The sequence below is a fragment of the Ovis canadensis genome, chromosome 1 (assembly GCF_042477335.2).
Source record: "Ovis canadensis isolate MfBH-ARS-UI-01 breed Bighorn chromosome 1, ARS-UI_OviCan_v2, whole genome shotgun sequence".
In the NCBI taxonomy this organism is placed as follows: domain Eukaryota; kingdom Metazoa; phylum Chordata; class Mammalia; order Artiodactyla; family Bovidae; genus Ovis; species Ovis canadensis.
The window spans coordinates 273,825,001-273,852,613 of NC_091245.1; the positions used below are offsets into that span (position 1 = coordinate 273,825,001).

The 27,613-nt window shown below is 49.0% G+C and overlaps 1 protein-coding gene and 1 long non-coding RNA gene across 7 annotated transcripts in view; one reads left to right on the top strand and one right to left on the bottom strand.

Annotated features, from left to right (window-relative positions):
• Window positions 1-27,613, top strand: part of LOC138428229 (uncharacterized) — a 1,104,918-nt gene that overhangs the window by 240,056 nt on the left and 837,249 nt on the right. The window lies entirely within an intron of this gene.
• The window catches only part of ERG (ETS transcription factor ERG), a 323,311-nt gene that overhangs the window by 64,916 nt on the left and 230,782 nt on the right, over window positions 1-27,613 (bottom strand). For all 6 annotated transcript variants that reach the window (XM_069568494.1, XM_069568502.1, XM_069568508.1 and 3 more), the window contains one exon: window positions 9,156-9,373. In XM_069568494.1, the coding sequence (XP_069424595.1) occupies window positions 9,156-9,373 (218 nt within the window). The remainder of the gene's footprint in view (window positions 1-9,155; window positions 9,374-27,613) is intronic.

A 27,613-nucleotide genomic window follows, 5' to 3' on the forward strand; every position in this document is an offset into this window, starting at 1 on the left:
GTCATGCGTGACAGCAAGAGCAGAGATGAGGACACAGCGGGAGCCCCTGAGAACGTGTCTCCCTCACTAACTTTTCCCCAAACAAGGCCCTTTCAATCCATGCCTCAGCCCCGCAGCCCAGTGAACTGACGTCTGTGAAGACCCAAGGTCTCTCGTAAATAGGACAAGCTATTCCTACCCAACTTCACTAACACAGTTGGGAAAAGCACTTGTTTTCCAGTCTCCGAAACTGAGCCGCCCACGGCTTGGAAGGTTTGCAAGGCGGTCGAGCTTAACTAGGAGACATCTTTCATGCCAATCGGCTTCAGAACCCCAAGGCAGAGAGCAATCAACGTCATCAGAGCTGCAAATTTCACTATCCTAAAAGAGGACATAAAATCTTCGAGAAAATGTCAGAAAACATACATGGAGTCAAATCTCCATGCGTCAAAGCAGAAAGATGTGAGACAGACCAGTCCCAGGGAGCCACTTTCAAAGGTCAAATATTGAATGTTTCACATAAAATGAGAAAACCTGATGTTAAAAGACCTTTAGCCAAGATCTTATTCTGTAGGCAGGGGTTGGGCAAAGCACCTCTTCCCACACAATGACATGTAGGGAATTTGAACAGTCACCATTGTAAAACTGAGAGTTGTTTTTTTTTTGTTTTTTTTTTAAATTTCAGCCCACTGAGTATTTACTAAGAGACACTGCTGGGCTCAGACAGCAGGTCTCATCATGCTAATTTTTTTTTAAGTGTGGTTCTGTTTGGAATCACCTCATGAAGGTACCATAAAGAAGGCAGAGCACCAAAGAATCGATGCTTTTTGAACTGTGGTGCTGGAGAAGACTCTTGAGAGTTCCTTAGATGGCAAGGAGGTCAAACCAATCAATCCTAGAGGACATCAACCCTGAATATTCATTGGAAGGACTGATGCTGAAGCTGAAGCTCCAAAACTTTGGCCACCTGATGCAAAGAGCTGGCTCATTGGGGAAGACTCTGATGCTGGGAAAGATTGAAGGCAGGAAGGGAAGGGGACGACAGAGGATGAGATGGTTGGGTGGCATCACCAACCCAATGGACAAGAGTTTGAGCAAACCCCGGGAGACAGTGAAGGACAGGGAAGCCTGTTGTGCTATTGTCCGTGGAGTTGCAAAGAGTCAGACATAACCGAGTGACCGACACATTCACTTTTCACTTCCCAGTGTCTGGGCTGATACTCAGAGGGGCTGAGGCTCAATTCTCAGGAGGATTTCCAGCTTTGGCTTGTCCACCCCTCAATCGGGGGTGCAGTCCCCAAACCTGGGGCTCAGCCTCAGTTCCTTCCTCCTCCCTCTATGCGTGCATGCTTAGTCACTCAGTTGCGTCCAACTCTCTGTGACCCCATGGACTGCAGCCCACCAGGCTCCTTCTCTCCACGGGACTCTCCAGGTAAGAATACCGGAGTGGGTTGCCATTTCCTTCCCCAGAGGATCTTCTCAACCCAGGGACCGAACCTACATTTCCTGTGTCTCCTGCATTCCAGGTGGATTCTTCATCCACTGAGCCATCAGGGAAGTCCTTCTCACCAGCCAGCAGAACGTATCAGCTCTACCTTTGGAATATGTCTAGAGTAACCACTTCTCCCACCCCTGCATTGCTATCACCCTCATACAGGTCTCACCATCTCTTACCTGAATTCCTGCAGGGGCCTCCTAGTGGGTTTTGGCTTTAACACAGGGGCCAAGCACATCCTGCTTAATTTAAGAGACATCGTGTCCCTCCTTTGCTAACAGCCCCCAGGAGTCTCCTAGCTCACTCAGAGTGAAGATCAAAGTCCCTCACTGGCCCCATAATCAGTTCATCTCAACCCCTATTACTCTTCCCCTTAGTCACTACACATCAGCCTCAGTTGTCCCCCAACACTTCAGACTGACCTCAGGGCCTTTGCACTTACCACTCCTTTCACTTGGAAAGTTCTTCTGCTGGTTAACCGTAAGACCTCCCCCCCTTCACTGACTTTGGGACTTTACTCAATTGTCATGTTCTTATAGATGATGTTTTCAGGCGTCCTTTGTAGAACCACCACTCCTGGTCTGCTTTATTTTTTTTCCTTAGCATTTACCATGATCTAACCTGCTAGCCTTTAGTAAGCTATCTGGCTCAATAGCTGTCTTTCCCATTAGAAAGTGAACTTACAGAGGCAATATTTTTGTGTATGTTTCATGACTGCATGGCAAGTACCTATAACAGTGACTGCACACAGTAGGTGCTCAATAAATACTTGGTGGGTAAAGGAATGACTGCAGGCGTAGCTGGGATGTCTGGGACCAAGACAGACCAATCAGGAAGCCCCCTTTTCGGTCACCTTAATCACACTCCTACACCATGGTTTTTAAATACCACATCAAAAGCATCCTGCCACCTGACCCTAAGCTAGAGTTCTTCACAACACACAGTGAACCTGTCTCCCAGACCACAGAGAAAGGCAAGGCTCAGTCCCACACCGCAAAGACTCAGGCAGACTACAGCCACTGCCGTGGGAGATTGGTGGCGGGGGGTTCCCCATCCATCCAGGCAGACTTCCTGGGTGCAAACCCTCCTCTGCACATCCTTTCTCCCGACTCTCCACTCTACAGACCACTTCTATTCAGCTCCAGGGATTCTCTTTTTTCATCTCCCTAGACCCTGCAGCAGGGCTAGACCAGAGAGCATCAGAATCCCTGGTGAGGAGGGGGACTTGCTGAAACCTGGAGGGCGAGGCACCGCCCCCAGAGTTTCTGCTTCAGCTGGTCTGGGCAGGGCCAAGAAGCCACATCACTAACAAGCTCCCAGGTGGTGCTGCGGCTCTCAGGGCACCCGCTTTGAGAACCAGGACAGCAAGGGACATCCCCCTTGTCCCCACTCGCCCAACAGACTCAACAGTAAGTTAGTGGCTCCAGGCGGCCTGCGCTCTGGGCTGGGAGCTGGACTCTCAGCGCGGCACACAGAGCTCTTCCGCTCCAGCTGCAGTGAGCCTCCAGGTGAGCAGCATGGAGGAGGCACCCTTGCCTGCGGAAGGATGAAGGCTGCTCAGTGCAACCTGGACGTGCAACCGGCAGAGTGTCCAAGACAGGGGCGCTGGAGCTAGAGTCAAGCAGCCTGCTTTGCACACGATCCCGCCCGCCTGTAACAGAAGGCGATCCCCCTGTGAACCGTGTGTGCTGGTGCGTGTGTCTTTCTTGGCCTGTCCTGTGGTTCTACAGTGGCGTGTGCCTTAGGAACCACACACAGAGTTAAGGCCATCAGCTGGGGGCTCGCCCGGAGGCCGGGCAGCCCTGAAGCCCCAGCAGGGGCCTCTGTGTGCACCAGCTGTCCTAGGCGAGCTGTATTCATATGACTCCACTGTGCGACCATCTGAGGGTTTCTCGTATGTGAGGCTGGAGTGAAGAAAAGGGAAAAGCACGGTGGCCAGGTACCACTGAAGCTGAGAAACGCTGTCCTGTGTCTACACGGTGCGCAGTGAGGCTCGTGTCTGCAAGAACTGTGTGATCTGCTGCTGCAGCTGCCAAGCTAAACCCACAATTACATCCCTGTTGGCTCAAGGTGCCTTTCTCTCCTGTTTTCCTTTTATTATTTTTTATAGGGTTCCATTAGAATGGAAGCAGATCTCACTTCACCACTTGTATTTCATTTCAGGAGCCTGTGCGTGCATTGGGGCCGAGGTTTTGTAGAATTTCATCACTTGCCTGGGAAACTCAGTCCCTCCTTTCTCCAGCCTTAGCTTTTCCCTCTGAGGGTGACGGATGGATAGGAACTGAGCGGACCATTCCCAGGGCCCACACGTGTGGGCTGCATCCATGCTTAGTCGCATTCGACTCTTTGGCAATGCCTGGGACTGGAGCCCACCTGGGTTGTCTGTCCATGGGATTTTCCAGGTGATAATACTGGAATGGCCATTTCCTCCTCCAGGGGATCTTCCTGATGCAGGGATCGAACCTGCGCCTCCTGAGTCTTCCATATTACAGATGGATATCTTACGACTGAGCCACTGGGGAAGCAGACTCCATTCTCAGGCACTGAATCCTGAAACAGTGCGAGTGGGGTGGTGTTCTGGAATCACCCAGCCTACAGAGGGGTCTCGTCCTCTGGGGGGATGTTTGTAAAAGAGCAAGGAGGGGCCCCAAAAGTAACAACCCACACATTCTGGCCCAAGTCCAATTTGTGACTTAACGTAGATTCCCCCTGAACTTGACTTCCAAAGGCAAGTGTGCTGCAAGGAAGTCCACTGCACCAGAGCTCAGAGCAAGGACAGCAAGAAGGAGCTGGAGACGCACTTCATTTCTGGCTGCAGCCCGACTCCCAGGCACCCCTGGCCTGGGGCTTCCAAGCAGTGGGTGATGCATCCACCCTCTCCAGAAAGATGCAGGGAGGAGGCATGCTCAGGGGCTGCGTCCTGGGCCCTGGTGCTCAGATGAAGCAGAACCATACCTCCTCCACGGTGTCCCTGCCACAAGCCCCTCCCGGGAGGATCCCCGTCTCCACGAGCTCAGTCTGTTCCCTGACACTCCGGGGCAGAGCTGAAACAGCCAGGTGTTCACTGGAGGTTTCCATAATGAAGGCGGAGTCAACACACATCCACGCTCCCATTTATGGAGCTGGAGCTGACACGTGTAAAGATCACGCAGCGAGTCAGCAGCATCTGTGGATCTGATCCTGGGAGGTCCTTCTGTCTGCCTGCTGCCTCTTTGAATCCTCTGGAGGAAATGGGACTTAGCTCCACTGATCGGTTTTTGAGTTATCCCTTCCTCCATGGCTTCCTCTGGTGGCTCAGATGGCAAAAAATCTGCCTTCGATGTCAGAGACCTGGGTTCGATCCCTGGGTTGGGAAGATCCCCTGGAGGAGGGCAATGCAACCCACTCCAGAATTCTTGTCTGGGAAATCCCATGGACAGAGGAGCCTGGAGGGCTGCAGGCATTGAGGTTGCAAACAGTCGGACATGACTGAGTGATTAACACTTTTATTTTCACTCCCCTTCAGGGGAAGCCCCTTATATTCTGAAGAGCAGATGATGCCTCATGTCCACCTTGCAATATTGCACCAGTCACAGCTGAAAGCTGGTCCTGGTGTGGCCTGGTGACATCAATTTGCTGTATGAACCTCCTTCCAACACTTCCCACTCAGCCAGGCTGAGTCCTTCAGGGACGGGGAACTGGACACACCAGCAAACGCTGGTCTGGAAATCGGAAAGGAACAGCTCCACTGACCACTGGCCAGCCAAGCAGCTAGGAGCCCTGGGTGCGGTCAGTTTTCTGAGTCTTCCTGGCCAGGCCACTGCACTCAGTGACTTAAATCCAACGCCAATCGAGGCGCTGGTCTGAAGGTATTTCAAAGGTGTGGTTAACATCTACCATCCTTTGATTTTAAAGAGAGGTGATTATCCTTGATGATGCTGGTGGGCCTCGTCTCATCAGCTGAAGGCCAGAAGCAAAACCTGAGCTTTCCCTGAAAAGGAAGGGATTCTGCCTCAAGACGGTTGCATCCACACCAGGTTGTCCAGCCTGCCAGTGCACGCCCAACAGATGTCAGACTTGACAGCCTCTGCAACTGCATGAGCCAATGTCTTATACCAAATCTCTTCAGCAGGTACCCCACTGGTCCTGTCTCCAGAGAACCCGACTGACACGGCAAAGCCAGGCCCCACCACGCTGGATTCCTGTGGATGCTGAGCTCAGGAAGAATGGGCAAAAGCCTCTTCTCCAGAAAGGATCAACACATGCCACCCTCCTGTGTTTCCAGAACATTCCGGATGCAAGGGAATGGCACTGGGGGACTGGTTGACATCTGTGTCATAGCTCAGATCTGCCGAGCTGAGCTTCCTCCCCTTCAGCAGCCCACACCAGCTTCACCATTTCCCGTCCAGGACGCGCTCAGCTCTGGCTCACAGGCACATGGGTCAGCCGTGAGCTCGTCCTGGGAAGTGCCCACTGGGCAGGCACCACCACACATCCAGGAAGAAGACAGAGATGCTGCCACCAAAGCACTTCCCAGTTTTCTCCCAAAGCTGGAATTGCCTTTAACGAGCCTCTGATGGGACACCTCTGAGCATCGCAGGGCTCCACGTAGAGACTGGGAGAAGAAATGACTGATGCTTCCATTGTTCCCCTACAAGAAAACGGTCCAGTTCCTCCACACACAGTTTCATTTCCCAGGAAAGAGACCCTTGCCTGAGCCCACTGCTTTGCAACTGCCAAGGCAATTTCCCCAGTTAGCCAGGAACACAGGATTAGCTTCCCAGGGGTCGTGTCTTTCTTAGGGACTTGACGCCTCAAGGCCAAGTTCAAGGTTGCCTTGAGCAATGACCCCCCACCCTACCCCATCCCAAATTCCTGGGGTGACCAATCTTGGGCTGGGAAGGTGGCCCCCACATTCCAGCCAGGAGGGCAGGTGGACATGGGCTCCTGAGGAAAAGCACAGACCTACATCGGAGGAAACGGTATTCATGTGTCTTCCTTATTTATCTATTCCTCTGTTTGCTTATTTGTTCATTCATTTAAATCTAGCCAGAAGGAAAGTTTTACTTCTGCAACATCGGTCTCACCTCCTGGCTCAGGCTCCTTTCTGAGCCTTGCTAAATCCAGACTGGCACTCTGAGAGCTGGCCTGAGGCCAGGCTTGGCAAAAAGGGCCAGGGCACAGATCCCCCTGCTAACTGCCAGCTGGAGCCATCTTGGCACCCTTTGCCTGCAGTGTTTTCTCTAATTCTTTCTCCTTCTCCCTCTCCATCTCCATCTTTCTCTGTCTCTGTCTCTTGTATACACACGTACATGTATACACACACACACGCGACTCCCATGCTGATGTATTTCCCACAAGTAGAAATGAGCCTTGGAAGAAGACCTCTTTAAAAACGCACCCCACCCCATCGTGATTATCCTGGCGTGTATGGGATCACGTGACTCCATCAGAAACAGAATTCATCACTCTGCTCAGTGCTACATGGCAGCCTGGATGGGAGGGGAGTTTGGGGAGAGAGTGGATCCATCTAGATGGATGGCTGAGTCCCTTTGCTGTTGACCCCAAACTATCACAACATTGTTTGTTAATTGGCTGTACCCTGATACAAAGTAAAGTTAAAAAAATTAAAACAAACAACAACAAAAAAATAGAATCCATTACTGTTTAAAGATCTGGCAGCACAATGACCCTACTGTATAAACACTGCTACATTCTTCAGAACAGAGCAAGTCTCAGGAACAAATGCAGTGAACAGTCAGTGGAAACATCCCATTAGATGGACAGGATTCACCTGAGACGTATTTATACATATTATATGTAATGAGGAACCTGCTGGACTCTACGACTGCATTCCCACCCAGGTCCTTTCCGAAGTCTAGGAGTTTTCCCTCGATGAGGTCCAGGATGAGCCCACCTTGGCTAGAATCCACTTCAGGGACCAGCGTCACAGCAGAAAGGCAGCATCCCGCTTCCGAGAAGAAACGTGATGCATGGGAGTGAACGACTCCCTGGAGCCCAGGGAAACCCTAGCACCTCCCATCTCTATGTCTGGCACCTCCAGCCTCACAGGTGACATTCCCTCCGGGGACTCTGACTTGGCACCTTCACTGACACCACACTAGAAGTTGACTCGATGGTCTCCAGCATGTATAAAACACAGCACTTATTTAAAAACACATTGAGCATTAAAATATGTAAGTAGCAAAAAGGGTCCCCTGCAGCTGCAACAGAGTGGAAAAGTGCACTGGGTGTGGAATCAAACACCCTTGGTTTGGATCCAATTTCTGAGTTGCTTGAAGTGATGCTTTGGGTTAGCCAGAAAATGCCTGAGTCTCAGTTTCCTCATCCATCAAATGGGGACAAGCATTCCTCTGGGGGCTGCTTAGAAGACTGATAGGCCATTGAATGCATACAAAAAGGCTTTCTACGAAGTAAAGCACCAGAAAAAGTCAGCTGCTCTTGTGACTCTAGGCAGATTATGCAAATTTAAATGAAATTCTCTCTTTGTCCTGGGATTTTAAATGATTTTTCCTGAATATATATGGGATATCCTACCACAGGGCTTCCCAGGTAGCACTAATGGTAAAGAACCTGCCTGCCAATGCAGGAGACAGAAGATCCTCAGGTTCCATCCCTGGATTGGGAAGATCCCCTGGAGAAAGGCAGGGCAATCCACTCCAGCATTCGTGCCTGGAGAATCCCATGGTCAGAGGAGCCTGGCAGGCTAGAGTCCCTAGGCTTGCAGAGAGTTGGACACGGCTGAAGCGACTTAGCATGCACGCACCCATTATATCATAACTGAAATCAGTTTTACTTTTCAAAACGGCATCTGATGAAATGCTTTTGAGTGCCTGGGGTAAGACGTTCGCTAATTCGCCGCATTTAGGTGACAGCGCCATGACACACTCAGAAGAGTTAACACTGGCGCTTGGTTTTCAGCGTAAGTAAAGAGAAGGGGGGAAAGTGAGCGTTCAGAGACGGTGACGGGGGAGAGGAGGGGGAGGCAGGCACAGGCAGCGGATCTATCCGCAGCATCACGTGGTGCGACGTGCGCGGTGCCGCCTGCCCACGGGCTGACACTCTCCCGCCATGAAAACCGAAGCCAGTTTTACTTTCCAGGCAGGAAAACCCTCCGAGATGAGTTCTGCCGTATGTGGGCAAGGCCCCCCTTTCCACGCTGCCCTCATGCTTGGGAAATTAAAACTGCGCATCTCCTCTTCAAAGCTACTGCTGCTAAGTCGCATCAGTCGTGTCCGACTCTGCGACCCCAGAGACGGCAGCCCACCAGGCTCCCCCATCCCTGGGATTCTCCAGGCAAGAACACTGGAGTGGGTTGCCATTGCCTTCTCCAATGTGTGAAAGTGAAAAGTGGAAGTGAAATCGCTCAGTCGTGTCCGACTCTTAGCAACCCCATAGACTGCAGCCTACCAGGCTCCTCCGCCCATGGGATTTTCCAGGCAAGAGTGCTGGAGTGGGGTGCCATTGCCTTCTCTGCTTCTTCAAAGCTAGTTCTCGGTAAATATACTACCGGTTTTTCACAACTTCTGTCCTCCACGCAAACCACTGGCGAACACATTTTCGCAGCCTCACCCAGGGTTCCTGTGCAATGTCCTGGCGGCAATGCCGTCCATTTCCACTCGGCCTTTTCAGGGGACGGGGCCCAGGCGACCGGGAGGATGCGAGCCCGTGGTCTCCTTACCTTGAGCCGTTCACCTGGTTAGGGTTACATTCCATCTTGATGGTGACCCTGGCTGGGGGTTGAGACAGCCAGTCCTGCTGAGGGACGCGCGGGCTCATCTTGGATGTCTGTCCATAGTCGCCGGAGGAGGACGCGGTCATGTCCGTCTTGGGCAGGTGTGGCGTGCCGTAGGCGCACTCAAACAGTGACTGGTCCTCGCTCACGACCGATAACGCTTCCTAAACGCCCAGAGAGACACACCTTCAGGACATGCCAAGGAACAGCCGTGCTGCAGAAAGTCGCTAAAGTCAGACTCATCTCTAATTGGGACTCTACTGTTTAGGTACCTTTTCTGGTGTCCATTTCTATCTTTCAGAAGAAAAACAGAGCTGTCTTTCTTTCCCGGAGAAGGTAAGAGTTGGAACTGGCAGACCCAGAAAAACTTTCCTGCAGGTCCCCAAACATCCCAGGCCTGACTGCAGCCATGCAGACAACATCCCCTTTAATCTCAACTCAAGGAAGCTGAATTTCAAAGGTCTTAGAAGACATCCAATCGCATGTGTCATTATTTGACAAATGCAATCTATAATTCAACCAGACAGAGTACAGCATGATCAGGAAGATTAAAAAGCAGACATGTGACCACTAACACCTAAGCATCTGGCAAAACTGCCACATTCCCAGGAGATTTCAAAGAAGAGCTACTCAGAAGAAGAGTGTGGGGGAAATGGGGCACCAAAGGACAGACAGACAAAGATACAAATTTTTCCATTTCTAAGTTATTAGCTGAGATGGAGTTTCAAGTGGCACTTCCATGATGGTGAACATCTGGGTGATAAATGAACCAAAAAAAAAAAAAGCTGTGAATTAACCAGAGGCCTCTAGGATGTTTAAAATACCTATACCACTGAATAGCTCTTTTCACCCTTGATTTCTATTCCTATCTTTGCTCATTTTGCACGATTTGTTGAAAAGAAACAGCAATGTGCCATGGTTGGACCATTCTTCTGAGGTTTTAAGTCAAACAAGTGGTTAGCCTATGGCCAGGCTGACATTCTACAGCCAAATCCACAAAGGCAAATATGACTGGGAAATCTCAGCTGCTTGAATGATACCTCATGCAGCAGCTACACAGAATAACTACAACACAATCCAATTTTGCTTTCTATAGTTAAAGAACAAGTCCGTATGGGAATTCACGCTTATTTCATTTCCTGAACACCCTTGGCACTGCTATTAGCTTTTGAGAAGCAAATGCTATTTACATCACACTATTTTTCAAAAATGGAAAGCTATGGCAACCTTCTGGTCCAGACTTCCCATCCCCCAGAGGGGAAAATCTGAGATCCAGAAAGGTCCAGACCTCACCTGGAAGTGAGCAGCCCAAGATCAAGCAGGGAATTCATGAGGACACCAACAAGTGTTTTATCATTGGCTCCCTCCTGCCCCCAGAGCCTATGACCTTCTTAAACATTCCTCGGTTTGGAATGTGGGTCTGCATTAGCACTCCTTTCTTGTTTGAATTGATACTTAAGTCAGGATGCTCTTCTTCACCCCAGTTGTTAGTATTAATAATAAAGCTCTTCAAAGCAGCCTTTCTGAGAGAAACCCCTCTCGCTACAGATACAAAGAAGTATCTGAATCTTCAGGGAACACACACAATTTCATAAAGCACTCCCCAATCCAGTGTGTACCCCCTCCCATTCTACCTCCCCCCTCCACCTACCCAGGGACCAACTTCTTCATCATTCTCCAAGTGCATGACTTCACAGCCAGCCGGGCACACTGTGCTGTGAATCAGTGAGCAGGGAGGATCACAAGGAGCAAACTCAGTGCTCTGGACCTGAGCGGTAGGTAGCCAGGTATCTGTGCAGAGGTAACAGCCCCCGCCCCCCACTGACATGGCTAAAATCCCTTAGAACCAGAGCCATGTGATGTTCGGGGAAACAGAGCTGAGGATTTAAACGGTAACACAAACTCTACAAACGGTGTGCTGGACCAACTGGAGAGCCCGAAGCAGGCACAGGAAAGACAAGAAGAAAACCAAGCGGGCCTCTTCCCTACCCAGCAAAAGCAAGCACGCCAGCAAACAGAAGCAGTCTGAGAAACGGGCATGGCAGATGGGGAGCGGGGTGGGAGGCTGAGGGGGAACCTACATCTAGCGGCTCTCTGGACTGGTCACTAACGGAGCAAGCGGATGTAAGGAGGCTCAACTCACAGATGCTGGGTTAAAAGCCAAATCGGCACCACGGACTCAGTGCAGTCCTGCTAATCCACAAAGGCAAAATTAGAGCTTCTTCAATAAAGTTTGCAAAACAGAGTCTGCCTTCCCATAGCAGCACTGGAGAGAATGCTTTTTACACACTCAGAACAACAACAACAACAACAAAAACAAGGCTCTCCTGCCTGGTCCTGCAGACCCCACCAAGCCTCGGAGGGGAATAACATACTGTGTAATGTTAGCATTGGCTCGCTGACTTAAGAGAGACACGAATAAACTGGCAGAGACGGGTTAAATGCGAGGGACAGGCTTCACATCACAAATGAGTAAGAAGAAGGCTTTCACAGCACAAAGAGTAACGATGTTAAAATAGGAGTGTATCCCCTAGATAAAGCAGGATATTCTGGCAAACACACCCAATGATCAAAGACATAAACGCAGCATAGGATTTAGACACTGGACCAGCTTAGGAGAACCAAAACAACGCTTCAGTGTGTGTTTGGGGCGGGAGGAACCTATCCTCACATCTGGCATAGCATTACTTCACCACATGGTCTTCTAACGAAAGAAATCAAAGTTAACAGAGATTGATTTAGGAAAAGAAATTGACAAAAGCTAGAGACACGGGGGGGCACACAGCTTTCCTGCATATCTGAAAACGCTCTTCTGCATGAATCCTTCATGAGGATGGCCATAGCCTTCGGAACAGCAAAAGTTGCTTTCCTTCGCTAGAGGAGAAGTCGTCTAAAAATGAGACGGCTTTAGGATGAAACATTTCATTTCAAAAGGGGTGACATGCGGTCCATATTCTGGAAAGACAAGAGAGCGTGCCCTGGAGTGATGCTAAGTAAGCCAAAGCAGCCAAATATCTAGGGCTTAGTACAAGTGAGGCAAAAATAAATAATTGGTGGAATCACATACACACACTCACACACACGCCAACTCAGCACATCAGAACGATGAAGGGGTAAAAAGAAGCTGAAGGGTGGCTTTCAGAGACCTGCTTCAAACAAGGAGGCTCCCTAAAGTTAACTGCTGTTCTTTAGAAGAAAAGGAACGCCATACCTCAACAGCATGCCTTTGTTCACCCACTTGACTTTGTCTATTACGGGCAGGTTTCATCATCCCTTTGGTCCCAGGATGAATGACAAAGGCTGAGGCATAGGATTCTCCCACCCCAGCGGCCCTGGGACTTCAAAGCTGGGAAAGGAGCGAGCCCAGTGGGATTAAAACCAGAACGGACCGCTGCACAAGGGCTGGTAACCAGGACCACATGAGGCCCTTGTCTCCAGCTCTGCAACTGACTGTTCTGGCCTCGACGGGTGCTCTCCATGCTCCCCTGACACCTGGCTTCCCTCCTCGTCCGCAGCCATCTCACCTACCTACCTGCCCACCTGCCAAAGGTGTGGGCAGATGCCTTAGTTAACATGTATGGCTTATGCCCTCAGAACCTTTGGCCAGCCTCGGGGACTCGGGAACTGTTTTGGTTGCTTTATAACAGAGAATTAAAAAAAAAAAAAAAGTCCAAACCTGGCAGAAACATGGCATGATAATTTAATATGCCTGCCTCTATGTTACTATAAAAAGACATGAACTTTAGATTGGTGTGTGCTGGTGTGTCGGGGTGTTTTTCTGTAGCTTGAGAAAGCTGGAATATTCTGACATGCCTGGTGGCAGGCAAACAATGCCATTTTTATGAACTTAGGAGAAATGCATAAATTCTAAGTAAATGGCCCCCCAAACAAATGGGACAGCTGTGTTACTACACAGTGTTTATTATTATTTAAATACTGAATATACCAACAACATATGAGGCCCATTCCTTTGGACTTTGGTCATAGCAGTTGACCAAGAGTTCCAGAAAGTGAAGACAACTCAACTAGATGATATTTCAAACATAAGACTACAATATTATTCTGTTAACTAGATTTGGGCACAACAAAGGATACACAATGCTTATATTAAAAAAAAAAAAAAAGTTGAATGCACATTTAAGCATACTGACATTTCCAGCAAAAGATTTCAGAGGTCCTGTAGCAAATGAATTTTTTTCTGTAACAGATGAATATTTTGAGAGGCTCCTATGGTTCCAGCAGAAGAATTATAAAAGAAGGGTCTGGACTCAATTTGGCTTCTAACTTTTGATCCCCATGGTTCATAAAAACACTGAAATGTCAATACAGAGAACACAACATACTTAAATTTTCATGAAGATCTGGGTGTGGTAAAGTGTTGAAACTAGCAAAGTCTTAAAGAATGATCGGCTCTCTTTCACAGCTGGAGCCAGGAGAACATACAGAGGGAAATGGTCCTTACGTGGTTTTCAAAAACCCAGAAAACGGCCAGAACTAGATGTCCAGAGGACAAGATTCCCAAGGCGACCCTCAGCTTCCTCAAGTCTTATGTGCCTCAAACAGTTATGAAAAACAAATGGAAAACCAAGTGGAATAAGCATGTTAAGATTATGGTCACACTTCAGAAAAAAAAAATTCTTATAGAAGCCCTTGCTATCACAATACAATATCCACTTTAGGAAGCCAAGGTCATCCAAAATCCACAGTCTGCCTTTTCACCCATGCAGAGCCAACCAGAATCTGGTACATCATGTAACTGCTTTCATTGGGATGACGACATCTTTGAGCCAACACCTTTACGACGTCAATAGGTTCGCTTAATTCATAAACAGCTGATCCATCACTTAATAAACCAGTTTACACTGGTAAGCAATTCATATGGAGCATCCCTTTAAATTCTATTTCACTGTTGTGTTTTGTTTTTTTTCTTTACAATATGCCATTTTCCACATTTTACCAGCTCTGAAATCTGGATGCATCTCACCATTGATGGCATGTCATGGGTTATTGACAGCATTTCTTCTCCTTTTATGGCTGGAAAAATTATGATTCATTTTATCATTAATGATGACATCTTACATTTTATGAACTATGGTCATCCCTAGTGGCTCAGATGGTAAAGAATTTATCTGCAATGCGGGAGACATGGGTTCAATCCCTGGGTTGGGAAGATCCCCTGGAGGAGGAAATGGCCACCCATTCCAGTATTCTGGCCTGGAGAATTCCATGGACAGAGGAACCTGGTGGTCTACAGTCCATGGGGTCACAAAGAGTCAGAGTTGGGTGCTCAGCTTTGTATCCCATGCCAAGACTTTGCACGTGACTCAAGTGGTAAAAGAATCTGCCTGCCAATGCATTCGCCACAAGAGACATGGGTTTGATCCCTGGGTGGGGAAGAACCCCTGGAGGAGGAAATAGCAACCCACTCCAGTATTTTTGCCCGGAGAATCCCATGGACGAAGAGGCTACTTGGGCTACAGTCCTTGGGGCTGCAAAGTCAGACATCACTGAACACGCAAGCATGAGGAAGGAGATGATGCTGGCCATTCAGTCCTGATGATGGCACGGTGAGGTCAGGAATTGTTCCTGCCCACAGATGAGAACTGGGAGGCGCTGGGAAGAAGAGTGATGTCAGCATGAGGATAGGCAGCAGCGGGGTCCATGGACGGACACTCTCCGCTCTGGATGTGGCAAGCAGAAAGAAGAGACTGGCCAGGTGCACAGTGTTTCCCCAGGGCCTCCTCGCAGCTGAGCAAAGGGCAGCACTGAAAGCACAGACAAGAGACAGAACCACCTAGAAAGAGACAGGCTGGTGGGGAGGAGGCCCGGGACAAGGGGGAGGGGATGCACGCCCAGAGTGCCAGCACTGAGGTTGCAAGTAAGGGGTCAGGAGAGCAAGCAGGTAAGCCTGCTGGAGACTAGGAAGGAATCTTGTAAGTATTCAGTACAATAAGCTCTCCTATGGTCCTAAAAGTTATGCAGCGATGGGTCCCAGGTACACTTAATTAGCTTTTCTCACTAGTTTTCCTAAAGGAAATCAACCCTGAATATTCATTGGAAGGATTAACGCTGAAGCTGAAGCTCCAATCCTTTGGCCACCTGATGCAAAGAGCTGACTCACTGGAAAAGACCCTGATGCTGGGAAAAGGAGAAGGGGACGACGGAGGATGAGATGGTTGGATGGCATCCCTGACTCACTGGACATGAGTCTGAATAAGCTCCAGGAGACGGTGATGGACAGGGAAGCCTGGTGTGCTGCAGTCATGACTGAGTGACTGAACAACAACTTAATAGTTTGAATCAACAAACCTGTTCTTTTCATTGGTTAATCAGATAATTCAGACCCAAACTGATGGCCATCCATCAGGATGTGTTTGCTGCCGGTGGATGCAATCTGTACGGCACAGGAAGAACTGGGCAGGTAGGAACAGCTACCAATATGCTACAGCGAGAGCCACACGGAGGCAGACCTAGCCACACTGGAAGGTGATTTATTGGGTTGTCTCAAGCCCGGTTGTTCATAACTTCTCTTCAAGGCAGCGTGCGTGCAGTAGATGCTTCTGGAAAGCCTACTCTTACCTCATTTAGAGGAGAAAAAAGCAACTCACATAAAATAGACAAGGCACCTAGGAAAGACCTCCACTCCATCTGCCCAAGAGGCCAGGCCTTGATGATTTTATTCTCAGCATGTGCGGTTTGGCATTCATATATTGCCAACATCTCATGGGACGAGAAACCTCACCTGACCAGTGCCGTTTAACTATAGCACACTTTAACTACAGCACTTTTAACTACGACAAAAAAGCCAAACACTGGGAGTTCAAGTTGTCTCGTCAGTGTGAGTGGGAATCATTTTACCCCTTCTTGATATTATTTTCTTTCCTTAGTTCTTCAGCAGAGGAAACATTAAAATCATATATTAAAGGCAGCATCTAGCTTTGAGCTCATGTTTTTCTCATTTAACACATTGCTATTTTAGTCCCCCCCAAATATAAAAAATCTTGGCTAAACCTCAAAGGAAAGATGTATGTAAGCAAATGAGGTCAATTTAAGAGCGTATTTCTCCAATGTGGTATCGCTTCGTATCAAACACGTTCACAACTGCAATACCAGCCTGGAGCTAGAAGAATGAGACCCAGGACTGTGAGGAGATACGTGCAGGCAAATATATTCGTATACACACATTCACATACATGCATTCACACTGTGCATATTCGTACACACATATATCCACACACGCACATATCCATATCTCCATATTCATATCCATACACATAGACATTCATACATATACATGTTCATACGTGCACACACACGAGCACTTCCACATCCATACACATACACATAAATATTGGGCCCGCCAAAAAGTTTGTTGGGTTTTAAGTCAAAATAAGACATTTTCATTTTTCTTGACGAACTTTATCAAACACTTTATTCACTAACTGGACAAACTTTTTTGCCCAATGCAATATATTCATACTCACACACATGCATATTCATATACACATGTACACAAAAAACATAAACACACACACATATGCTCATGTAACGCAGGTGCACAATGCATGCACGTGCATACACGCATACACGTGTGTTCATTTACACGTGCGGGTTAATGCACACACATGCATACGTATTTCCATACACATGCATCTCACACACACACACACACTCACCCATCTATCTCTCATCCTTACTATCTTTGCTCATCGAGCACTGTAGAGAACCTGGCCACCATCCTTATTGGGGGTGTCCCTTTGGGGCAACTATTGCCTAAAGGATAAAGAACCAGATTTCTCCCCTTTAACCTTGATTTGTTTCTTTCTCAAACTCAAAGGTATTTTCTCTCCCTTAAGCAAAGCCCTTTAGAAAAGAGCTGGAAACCAGTCTCCCCATGACCTTCCAATGAATATCCCCGCTCTAAACTTACCAGCTTTCTCCTTGGCTGTGAGCTGCCCAGCCAGCCCCGGCGATTCTCTTTGCTCACACTTTCTCCAACTGCTGCATTTATTAAGATACAGGCATTTTCAGGGCAGGATCGTGTGTGTTTGCGTGTGTGTTTGCGTGTGTGTGTGTGTTCCTAGCGATCAAATAGCTTCGTAACATCACATGTCCTTTGATACTTCTATTAATCACAGAACTAAGTCATGAAATTCTGCGAAAGCCCCATGATAAATTTGTAGGTCCAAAACCTTTTTTTCACATCAGCAGAAGGGAATACACACTTGTGAGCCTGACTGTGCAGTCAGGGGCTAGGAGTTTGGAAATGAACTGCCATGGGCACCACATCCTCAGTCATGTGATCCTAGAGCACAAGACTTGCAGGGTTTTTGACTGAAATCTACGTAGGCTTACACTAGAGAGTCTATGGAGGTAGACCATACATGAAGTCAGGAGGACTTACTAGAAAATGAAGATTAGCAAAGCGAGAAGAGAAGCAGTCGATGGGGCAGCTGAAATCTGAGAAGACTGACACAGCAGAGAAAAACGTCAAGCAGAGAAGAGTTTGGTTCCACCTAATGAGAACTAGATTTAAATGAACCTCAAAACATTCGAAACCCCACAAACATAACTGTAAAACAACTCTCCTGTGGACTTCCTCAGTTCTGTGCAGATGCTGTGTGAGACAGTGGAGAAAGGAGGATGAGATGGGCAAACTTGGCCTGGCCATCCGAGGGCACGAGGGCTCAGGTGTGCAGGGGGAGTAATGGTCCAGGGTTCTACCGCACAGCATCACCCCGTGGTTAACAAACCATGTGTCCTCCAGGCACAAACTCGGCTCAGAAGGGAGATCTTATGCCAAGTGTTCTTATCACAAAACATAAAAATAAGTAAGAGGGAAGGAGGAAACTTTCTTTGGGAAGTGATAGATATGTTTATGGTTGCTTATCTCCAAATGCAGTAAGTTGTAAACATTAAATACCTTGCAGGTTTTAGTATATCCATCAGGCCCCGATAAAGCCAGGTTTTAAAAAACAAAGGCAACAGTGTGTTTAAGTGATGTTAACGGCTCCTTTGTTTTCCTACAAGGAAACACATTTTTTCACCCCACAGGCTTCTTTCCTTCTTTGCAGATGAACAAAAAGTATAAAAACATGTGTGGAAACATCCTGTTTGTGGGGTCTGCATCGGAATGAGTGCAAGAATGTGGTCCGGCCCCTTTCGGAGCCTTCGGCGCCCTTTTGGTTCTGCGTGGGGTGGATTCCGCTCCTGACTTTGCGTACGTGCGCGTGTTTCTCTAAGCACTGTTATCACGTGACACTCAGAGACCATTCATCAAAAGCCTGCATCTTACTTTCATCCGATTTGAAATAATTCATTCGGGATGAAAAGACGGTCTGCGTTTCACTTCTGACCACCACATTTAGGCTGCATGACGGAGGTGCTCCAGAATGTTGGAGGCAGCATGGTGGCAGGGGGTTGGCGATGCTAAGAGCCGCAGGCTCCCTTGATCCCTGGGTCACCCCGGGAACTTCCTCAACCCTGTCCTGCTCCAAGTTTAGTCCCACAGTGAGCTGCTGCGGGATCACTGCAGATCCGGAGGCTGCGTTGTCCCCAGCCCTCCCGAAGCAGAATCCACTTTGTAACATCATCCCCAGGTGAACCTGGATACAGCATATTCACCTGTAAGTCCTATTGCCTCCTCCTTTGGGCTTCCCAGGTGGCACTAATGGTAAAGACCCCACCTGCCAATGCAGGCGTCGTAAGAGACCCAGGTTTGATCCCTGGGTGGGGAAGATCCCCTGGAGGAGGAAATAGCAACCCACTCTGGGGTATTCCTGCCTGGAGAATCCCATGGATGGAGGAGCCTGGCGGGCTACACAGTACACAGGGTCACAAAGAATTGGACACAACTGAAGCAATGCCTTATCCTTGTGTGAGTCTCAATTTCTTCAACTATAAAGCTGATGTTGATAACAGCGATCCCACTCCCGACCAGGGCCCCCAGTGGGCCAGGTGAGTTAGCGTATGTGACAAGTTTAATAAACCTTAATACTGCATCTCAACTATGATCCAAAAAAAGTTGATGTGACTGACCCAAATTCTTCTTGTGATTCAAGACAAGAGTTTGGAATATCCGTCTCAAGTCATATTCATCAGGAACCAGGAAAAGGGCATCTTCTCTGGCATGCCATGAGTCACTCCTTCTCTGTTATGGACCAACTTTAAAAGGCAGGTATCTTTATCTAACATGGGGAGAAGGATGAGCTGGCATTTCTTACGTCAAGAGCATTCAGTCCCAAGTGATTTAGCCTTTATGGTCCTTGGTCCAGTTCTTCTGTGGGTTTTCGGTTGCAATTCTACATTAGTTTGTTAAATGTCGATGATGAGTTTTGTGTGGAATCCAGATTTCCTGTTGGCAGCTGCAGCCTCAACAACCGGTTGGGGCTTCCCAGGTGGCGCCAGTGGTTATAAACAAAAACAAAACCCGCCTGCCACTGCAGGAGACATGAGAGACGTGGGTTCGACCCCTGGGTCGGAAAGATTCCCTGGAGGAGGAAATGGCAATCCACTCCAGGATTCTTGCCTGGAAAATCCCACAGACGGAGGAGCCCGAGGGGGCTACAGTTCATGGGGATGCAAAAAGCTGACTTGGCAAGCACGCACGCAACAACTGGGACAGTCCCTGGCATACTACTGTAGTTCTCTGTGCAAGGAGTGGATGTATGGATGAGCAGACGAATGAATCAGGAATACGCCACGTTCTCATAATTTCCATTAATCTCCCTAGAGCTGCATGTGCTTGCTTGCTGAATCGCTTCAGTCATGTCTGACTCTTTTGCGACCCCATGGACTGTAGCCTACCAGGCTCCTCTGTCCGTGGGATTTTCCAGGCAAGAATACTGGAGTGGGTTGCCATGCCATCCTCCAGGGCATCTTCCCGACCCAGGTATTGAACTTGGGTCTCCTGCATTGGAGGCAGATTCTTTACCATCTAAGCCACCAGGGAAGCCCAGCTAATGTTCCTCAAACTTCCCTGCAAAACTCTTCTCTTCCGGGATGTGGGATTCATGATGCTCCTCATCCTAACTTTCCCTAAAACCTCACGGGGTTCCTAACACACTCGGACAAGGAAGTGATTCTACAGCAGTCTTGCTAAGAGGCTCATGGGACTCTTCTACCCTTCTGATTTCTGAAGCCACACTCACGCATGTGAGGCTGCAAGCAATTAGGCACAGTGGCCCCTGAGAAGGGCACCCCATGCCCACAGGGGTGACAGAGCTCTCCTCTGTTGGAGCAGCCCTTCTCTTGAGTCCCAAGGGAGGCATCTTATCCTCTCCTCCCCAGAAGCTCCATGAAAACAGGCAGCTCTAGGCTTGGCTTTTTCCAAACACACACCCAGATGTTAAAAACACAGCACACCACACATCTGGAATGTGTCTCATCCATGCATCTCTGACACATGGACTCATTGTTTTCGAGAAAATTCCAAGAATTTTATTCATGAGAAAATTCTGGCACAATGGGAAATGCTGGCAAGCGTGAGGGGCCGCAGATGTCCTGGCCTACACACACACACACACACACACACACACACACACACACACACACACCTGTCGCCCCTTCAGCACCTTTCCATCAGGTACCTCCCCCACCCCTGCAAAATTCCAACCCCAAATTTCCCATAAAAGGGGGGCACATAACACCCTTAACCTTTATAAGCTATGCCATTCCCCCAGTGGTTGCATCGCTCCAGATGCGCTCTGCAAGTGTCCAGAGGGACACATGGGAATTTAAAAGGAGCGGCAGGAACAGGGAGTGACTATAGTGTGAGAAGCAGCCGCGTGCCCTGGGGCCACGGCCTCCTCATCTGTTCAATTAGGCTCTGGTATCCTGATGTTTCCTGAGGTCCCTCCACACTCTAAAATGAAATCTATTGTATTTGACTACTGACATTCTCTTCCTGCCAGGGCCAAACTGCAGGCCCCAATTTCTCCATCTTTGAGCAGATATGTGCCTGGGGGTGGCAGTTGGGGAGAGGGGTGGACATCCGTCCTCTGGGGAGCTGCCAGACGCTCCTGAAAGTTCAAGTTCAAAGAGAACTGTGGGTGCTTCCCAGGCTGCCCTGGGTTTTAATTTGTCAAGTCCTCTGACTATTCATTGGAAGAACTGATACTGAAGCTCCAATGCACAGGCCACCTGATGTGCAGAGCTGACTCACTGGGAAAGACCCTGATGCTGGGAAAGACTTAAGGCAGGAGGAGAAGGGGACAACAGAGGATGAGACGGTTAGATAGCATCACTGACTCAAGGAACATGAATCTGAGCAAATTCTGGGAGCTAGTGAAGGACAGGGAAGCCTGGTGTGCTGCGGTCCATGGGGTTGGAAAGAGTCAGACATGACTGAGTGACCGAACAACAATGGGATAACTTCTTCTGTGCTCATTGTGGGAAAGCAGTCCAGACGCTGAGAGCTCATTTCAAGTCTTCAAGCACAGTTAGGACCTGAGCTCCTGGACGGGAACTCTGGCATTCTCCATAAAACACATCACACACCGGTAATAGTAAAATACGGTCCTGCTAGCAGAAACTGTTACAGAGACTGAGGCTCTCATGAGGTGGGGTAGGGCGGCGGGGGGAGGGTGTTGCAGAAAGCGGGTGTAGGTAGGAAGCCCCACTTTTCCCGAGGTGTTCCAGGGAATTCCCCCCTTTCCTTTCCATGCTCATTCCCAATTAACGATTGTCAAGGGCCACACAGCACAACGGATAGAGCAGACATAAACACACACTCATTTTCTTTTTCATAGGCGCCAGCTCCCATTGTGGAAACAGCCAAGGGCCCCCCCACGGTGAGGGCCCGTCACGGCCAAGCTCTCGCTTAGGCTCTGGGAGTGATGACGCCTCCGTCCGTCCCCAGGGCCGGGAGGCCAAGCCTGTGCTTTGCACCAGATTTTCCAGTGCATAAATCTGCACAGGAAGGAGACCAAGGAGCCAGGGTATCATGACCTTTGTTCCTGCTCCACACTGAGCTCATTCGCTGCCCGTGATCTAGCTCACGGCACCAGGGAGGACCCCGTCAACGGAACACTGTTCATGCACCAACAAGCTGGTTGCCAGCGAGACTTGATTTTTACGACTCTGAGAGTGTTGATCTCAAAACCCAACGCATTTGAATTACTTATTGTGAACTTGTCCAACAATTTCAAACTGCGCATACTAGATCATACCCAACGAGGCTCTCCTGAGCCCTTCTGTAAACCGGTCTCTTTAAAAATCTGTAGAGCCGTTCTTACCCAAATCACTCTAAACTGCAGAACAGTTTAGTGGCCTAAAAATCTTCAGAATGTCTATCCAAGGAGCTTTTTAGATTGCCTCCTTACTTGGGACTCTTATTACGCTGAATTCCCATGGAAGAAGCAGAGCCATGGATGTCTATGTCTTCCCACATGTTCCAGGAGAGAAAGGAAGTTTCCAGGGCTCAGAATTGTGTGCACTGTTGTGCATACCACAGAGGCAGAAAGAGAGGTCTGTGCAGAGATAACTCCTTTCCAGGAGGGTGGAGTTCCCTAAGTCACCCACCCATTTAATCTGCATAAGGAGCCTTGCGGGGTGGGGTCACAGACAGCCAAGTCTACCTAAAAAGGCAACTTGTTGTTGCTATTTAGTCGCTCAGTTGCGTCCTGACTCTTTGTGACTCTGTGGACTGTAGCCCGCCAGGCTCCTCTGTCCATGGGATTCTCCAGACAAGAAAACTGAAGTGAGACGCCATTTCCTCCTCCAGGGGATCTTCACAACCCAGGGATCGAACCCTCATCTCCTGCATTGGCAGGCAGATTCTTTACCACTAAGCCATCTGGGAAGCCCATAAGGGCAACTGACTTAGTACAAAAGATGACTTGCCTTCCTGTCTTCCAGTCTGGTAGACTTGCACTGATCACTATGTGTACGCAGAGGGACACTTTATAAAGGAATTTCAAAACTAAGATAAAAGTCTATAAAGACCTGTGAATTAGAACCTTCCTTTTCAAAGTCTGACCCTTGGACCTGCAGCAGCCACAGCATCCCCTGGGTCTTTGTCAGATACACAGAACCCCAGGCCCCAACCCAGAGCGACTGAATCAGAACCTGACTTAACAAAATTCACACGGCGGCAGGCAGGCACGTTGTACTGAGAACTGGGTGAGAAAGTGGTAAGTTCTCCCAAAGAAAGAAGAGCCGGGGCTGGGTTAGGAGGGGGAGGAGGAGAGGGTAGACTGCTGTGTTTAATTAAGAGTGGTCAGGGAGGTCTGCATGGAGGAGGCGAGGCCTCAGCAAACTTCAAGGTTGTTGCTTAGTTGCTAAGTCATGTCCAACTCTTTGCGACCCTATGGACCATAGCCCACCAGACCCCTCTGTCAGTGGGATTTTCCAAGCAAGAATGCTGGAGTGGGTTATCATTCCCGTTTTTCTCCAGGGGATCTTCCCAACCCAGGGATTTAAGCCCCATCTCCTGCACTGGTGGGAAGATTCTTTACCACTAAGCCACCTGGGCAGCCCAAGAACTTAAAGGAGGCTGAGGCAATAGCAGAACAAGGCCAGAGGTGGGCACCAGGGTTTGCGGGTGGGGCACAGCGATCAGCAGCAGCCGGGGAGGAAGTGTTATCTCAGGAGAGGAGGGACAGGAAGTACCAGCCCCGGGGGGTGGAGGTGGGCCACGTGAGGCTGGGGGCCGTGGCCGGACCTGGGTGGTACTGGGAGTGAGATGGGGACCTCTCTAGACGTCTTGGCTCAAAGCCCAGGGAGTGTCTTCTTTCCCAAGACACACCAACATTTTCCACCTCCGAAGGACTCTGCAAAGAAAATACTTTCTATTTGTTTAGTTTGATCACTTTCAAAGCTCAGCGTGACCTACATGAATGTATTACACACAGCACACTAACACCGAAAGCCACGCCTCACAAGACGTTACAGCCATCCTTTGTCCCCAGAACAATGGGAACTCCTATTTGTCATTGTGCACAGAAAACTGTAGGGATTCAGAAGTGCTTTTTATTCAGAGAGCCTGTCAGTGGGCATGACCACTGCTGAAAGGCTTTTGCACATACAGGGAACACGCCACTGAGGCTCCGCTCGAAGGGGCAGCCTTGGGGAGACCTACCTCTGAAATCAAGAGGAAACACAGCACCCAAGTGATCCCCACCCCCAAATCAGCCGGCGTAGGGCTCGCAGGTTCTGGAAGCTCTGGCAGATGACAGGCCAGAATATCATGCTGCCTGCCTCAGGCAGGACTGAAAATTTCGGGGCTGGAGCAAGGACGCAGATGACCAGCCATTTCCTCTTTAAACACAACGATAAGCTTGACCTCAAGGAGGCATTCAGAAGCAGTGGGTATTGTGCTTGTGAGTGGAGGACCCTAATTTTCCCAGCTCTAGCTGGTGGAATGCGCCTCCCCGTTCATTAAGGGCGGGTCCCCTTCTGCTGCTGAACTGTCTATACATCGTCAACAAGGGCCTTGTGGCTACCTCTGAATCCAATGTTGACATTCAGTGTGGAGTCTGCGTATTGGTTTCCTCATAGCTCAGTTGGTAAAGAATCTGCCTGCAACGTGGGAGACCCGGGTTCAATTCCTGGGTCAGGAAGATCCCCTGGAGAAGGAAATGGTAATCCACTCCAGTATGCTTGCCTGGAGACTCCCATGGATGGAGAAGCCCAGTGGGCTACAGTCCATGGGGTTGCAAGAGTCGGACACGACTGAGGTGACTAAACCACCACCATTGATTTCCTAGGGCTGAGAAACCAAGCACCGCAGATCAGGGGGCTTAACCAGCAGAAGCTCCTTCTTTCATAGTTCCAGAGGCCAGAAATCCAAAATCAAAGCACGGGCAGAGCTGGTTCCTCCTGAGGGCTGTGAGCTGCCCCAGGCCCCTCTCCCTGGCTTGTAGACAGCTATCATCTTCCAGGGCCCTAAGAAGGTCTTCCCTCTACGCATGTCTGTGTATACATCCAAGTTCCCTTTTTTAAAGAACACAGCCATTTGGGATTCAGGCTCCACCTTATGTTGTTCAGTTGCTATTAAGTCGTGTCTGACTCTGCAACCCCATGCACTGCCCAGAGAACCCAGCTTCCAGGCTTCCCTGTCCCTCACCATCTCCCAGAGTTTGCTCAAACTCCTGTCTATTGAGTCAGTGATACTATCTAACCATCTCATCCTCTGTTGTGTCCCCTTCTCCTCCTGCCCTCAATCTTTCCCAACATCAGGGTCTTTTCCAGTGAGTCGACTCTTCACATCAGGTGGCCAAAGTACTGGAGCTTCAGCTTCAGCATCAGTCCTTCCAATGAATCTTTAGGACTGATTTTCTTTAGAACTGACTGGTTTGCTCTCCTTGCAGTCCAATGGACTCTCAAGAGTCCTCTCCAGCACCACAATGTAAAAATGCCAATTCTTTGGCACTAAGCCTTCTTTATGGTCCAACTCTCACAGGCTTACAGGACTACCAGAAAAACCATAGCTTTGACTCTATGGACCTTTGCCAGCAAACTGATGTCCTCATCTTAACTTGATGACCTTTGTAAAGACTTGATCCCAATAGGATCTGAGGCTGATGTTCTGGGGGTTGGGACTCCAACAGATGAATTTACAGGGACACAATTCAACTCATAAGAGGACAGAGAATGTGTTCATTTGTGGGTGGGGAAGGGGCTTGCAAGATCTTTGTTGCCCACCCAGGGATTGAATCCCAGGGCTCCAGCCAGTAAAAATGCCGAATCCTAACCACTGGGCCTCCAGGGAATCCCAAGAAAGTGTGTCTGTTTAATTCACTGCCTAGTGCCATGTCAAGCACCAGAATAAGAACTATAGGCCAGTGGTTCTCAAAGTGTATTCCAAGAACCCCCTGGGGTTCCAAGACCCTTCAGTTTTCATGACACACAAGGACGTTATTTCCATCTTACCCACTCATCTTCTGACAGGTGTACGGTAAGGTTTTTCCAGAGGCCACAGGACATGTGAGAGCAGGACGGGCTGACTACAGAGGCAGAAATGAGAACCCAGCTGCCGGCTGTGACTCCACTCCAGCCACCAACAGCAACACCCAGAGTATTTTTAAGTACCTGTGCTGTGCTCAGTGGTGTCTGACTCTTTCGTGACCCCGTGGACTGTAACCCACCAGGCTCCTCTGTCCAAGGCAAGAGTACTAGAGTGGGTTGCCATGCCCTCCTCTAAGTGATCTTCCCAACCCAGGGATCGAACCCACATCTCTTGTGTCTCCTGCATTGGCAGGGAATGAAATCATAAATCAATGTTCCAAGAATGTCTCAACTTTTATCTCTCATTCAGGAAACATCAACAGATATAACCCATATTCACCACTCTCTTTAGTGACCTCAGGCAGTTTTAGGGATGTCGGGGTCCTGAGACCCCAAGATTGAGGACTACTGCTTAGGGATGTAAACGCGTAGGACCTGGCCTGTCTTCTCTGAAGTAACCCACAGTCTAAGGGTGATAAGACGTTTTATGAAGAACATATTTTTAGCGGCTAAGTGGCACAAAAAAGCAAGTTTGTTGGCCATCCCCTTAGGCTGACAACAGAGGGTTCTCATTAAGAAAAAATAAATAAAAGGTAATCTGAAGTCTCCCAAGACAGCACTAAGTGATGTGTTCAATTTGAAACATAAGAACTTAAAACACGAAGAGTCAGGTGGACAGGCACTGTTTGCATGCCAGCTGCTCAGCTGATTGCTGGCCCCCAGACTCCTCCTCCAGCCCCTGCTAGCCACAAACTGCCTACAGGCCTCTTACTCCAGCTGAGCCTTCTTGAAAGCCGTCTGTCTTTTGGCAAAATAAGAGGAGGTCCGTGGGGGCCCCCAGACCAGCAGGAAACGTTCGGAGGCCACAGACCGCCTACTTGCTGCTTAGCTGGGTGTGCCCTAGGTCTGAGCCCTCTTGAGAAACTGGTCCGGGGCTGAGAGGCTGCAAGGCCCAGGCACAGACTCCCTGCTCATACTCCACACGTCCATTCTGGTTCACTCCGTGCATCTCTGAATGGGCATGTGGCACTCCAGTTAAGGCTATCTGCTGTGTGCTCAGGCTCTCAGTGGTGTCTGACTCTTTGCGACCCCACGTGCTGTAGCCCACCAGGCTCCTCTGCCCATGGGATTCTCCAGGCAAGAATACTAGAGTGGGTCGCCAAGCCCTCCTCCAGGGGATTTCTTGACCCAGGGATTATACCTTCATCTCTTGCGTCTCCTAAATTGGCAGGCAGATCTTTTACCACTAGCTCCAATGAATGCTAAAAACATCTCTTCCTCTTTTTTTAAATGACCAGATGGTTTTCATTTTTAAATCTGTCTCTTACACTTGGAATATCCTCTTTCTTTAATATCCCTGCTAGGGATGATATGTAGGTGTCTCATTTTAAAACCGATTCTCAAAGGTATCTGATTCAAATGACAAGCACTTGACCCCGACCATGTGCAAAGTAAGC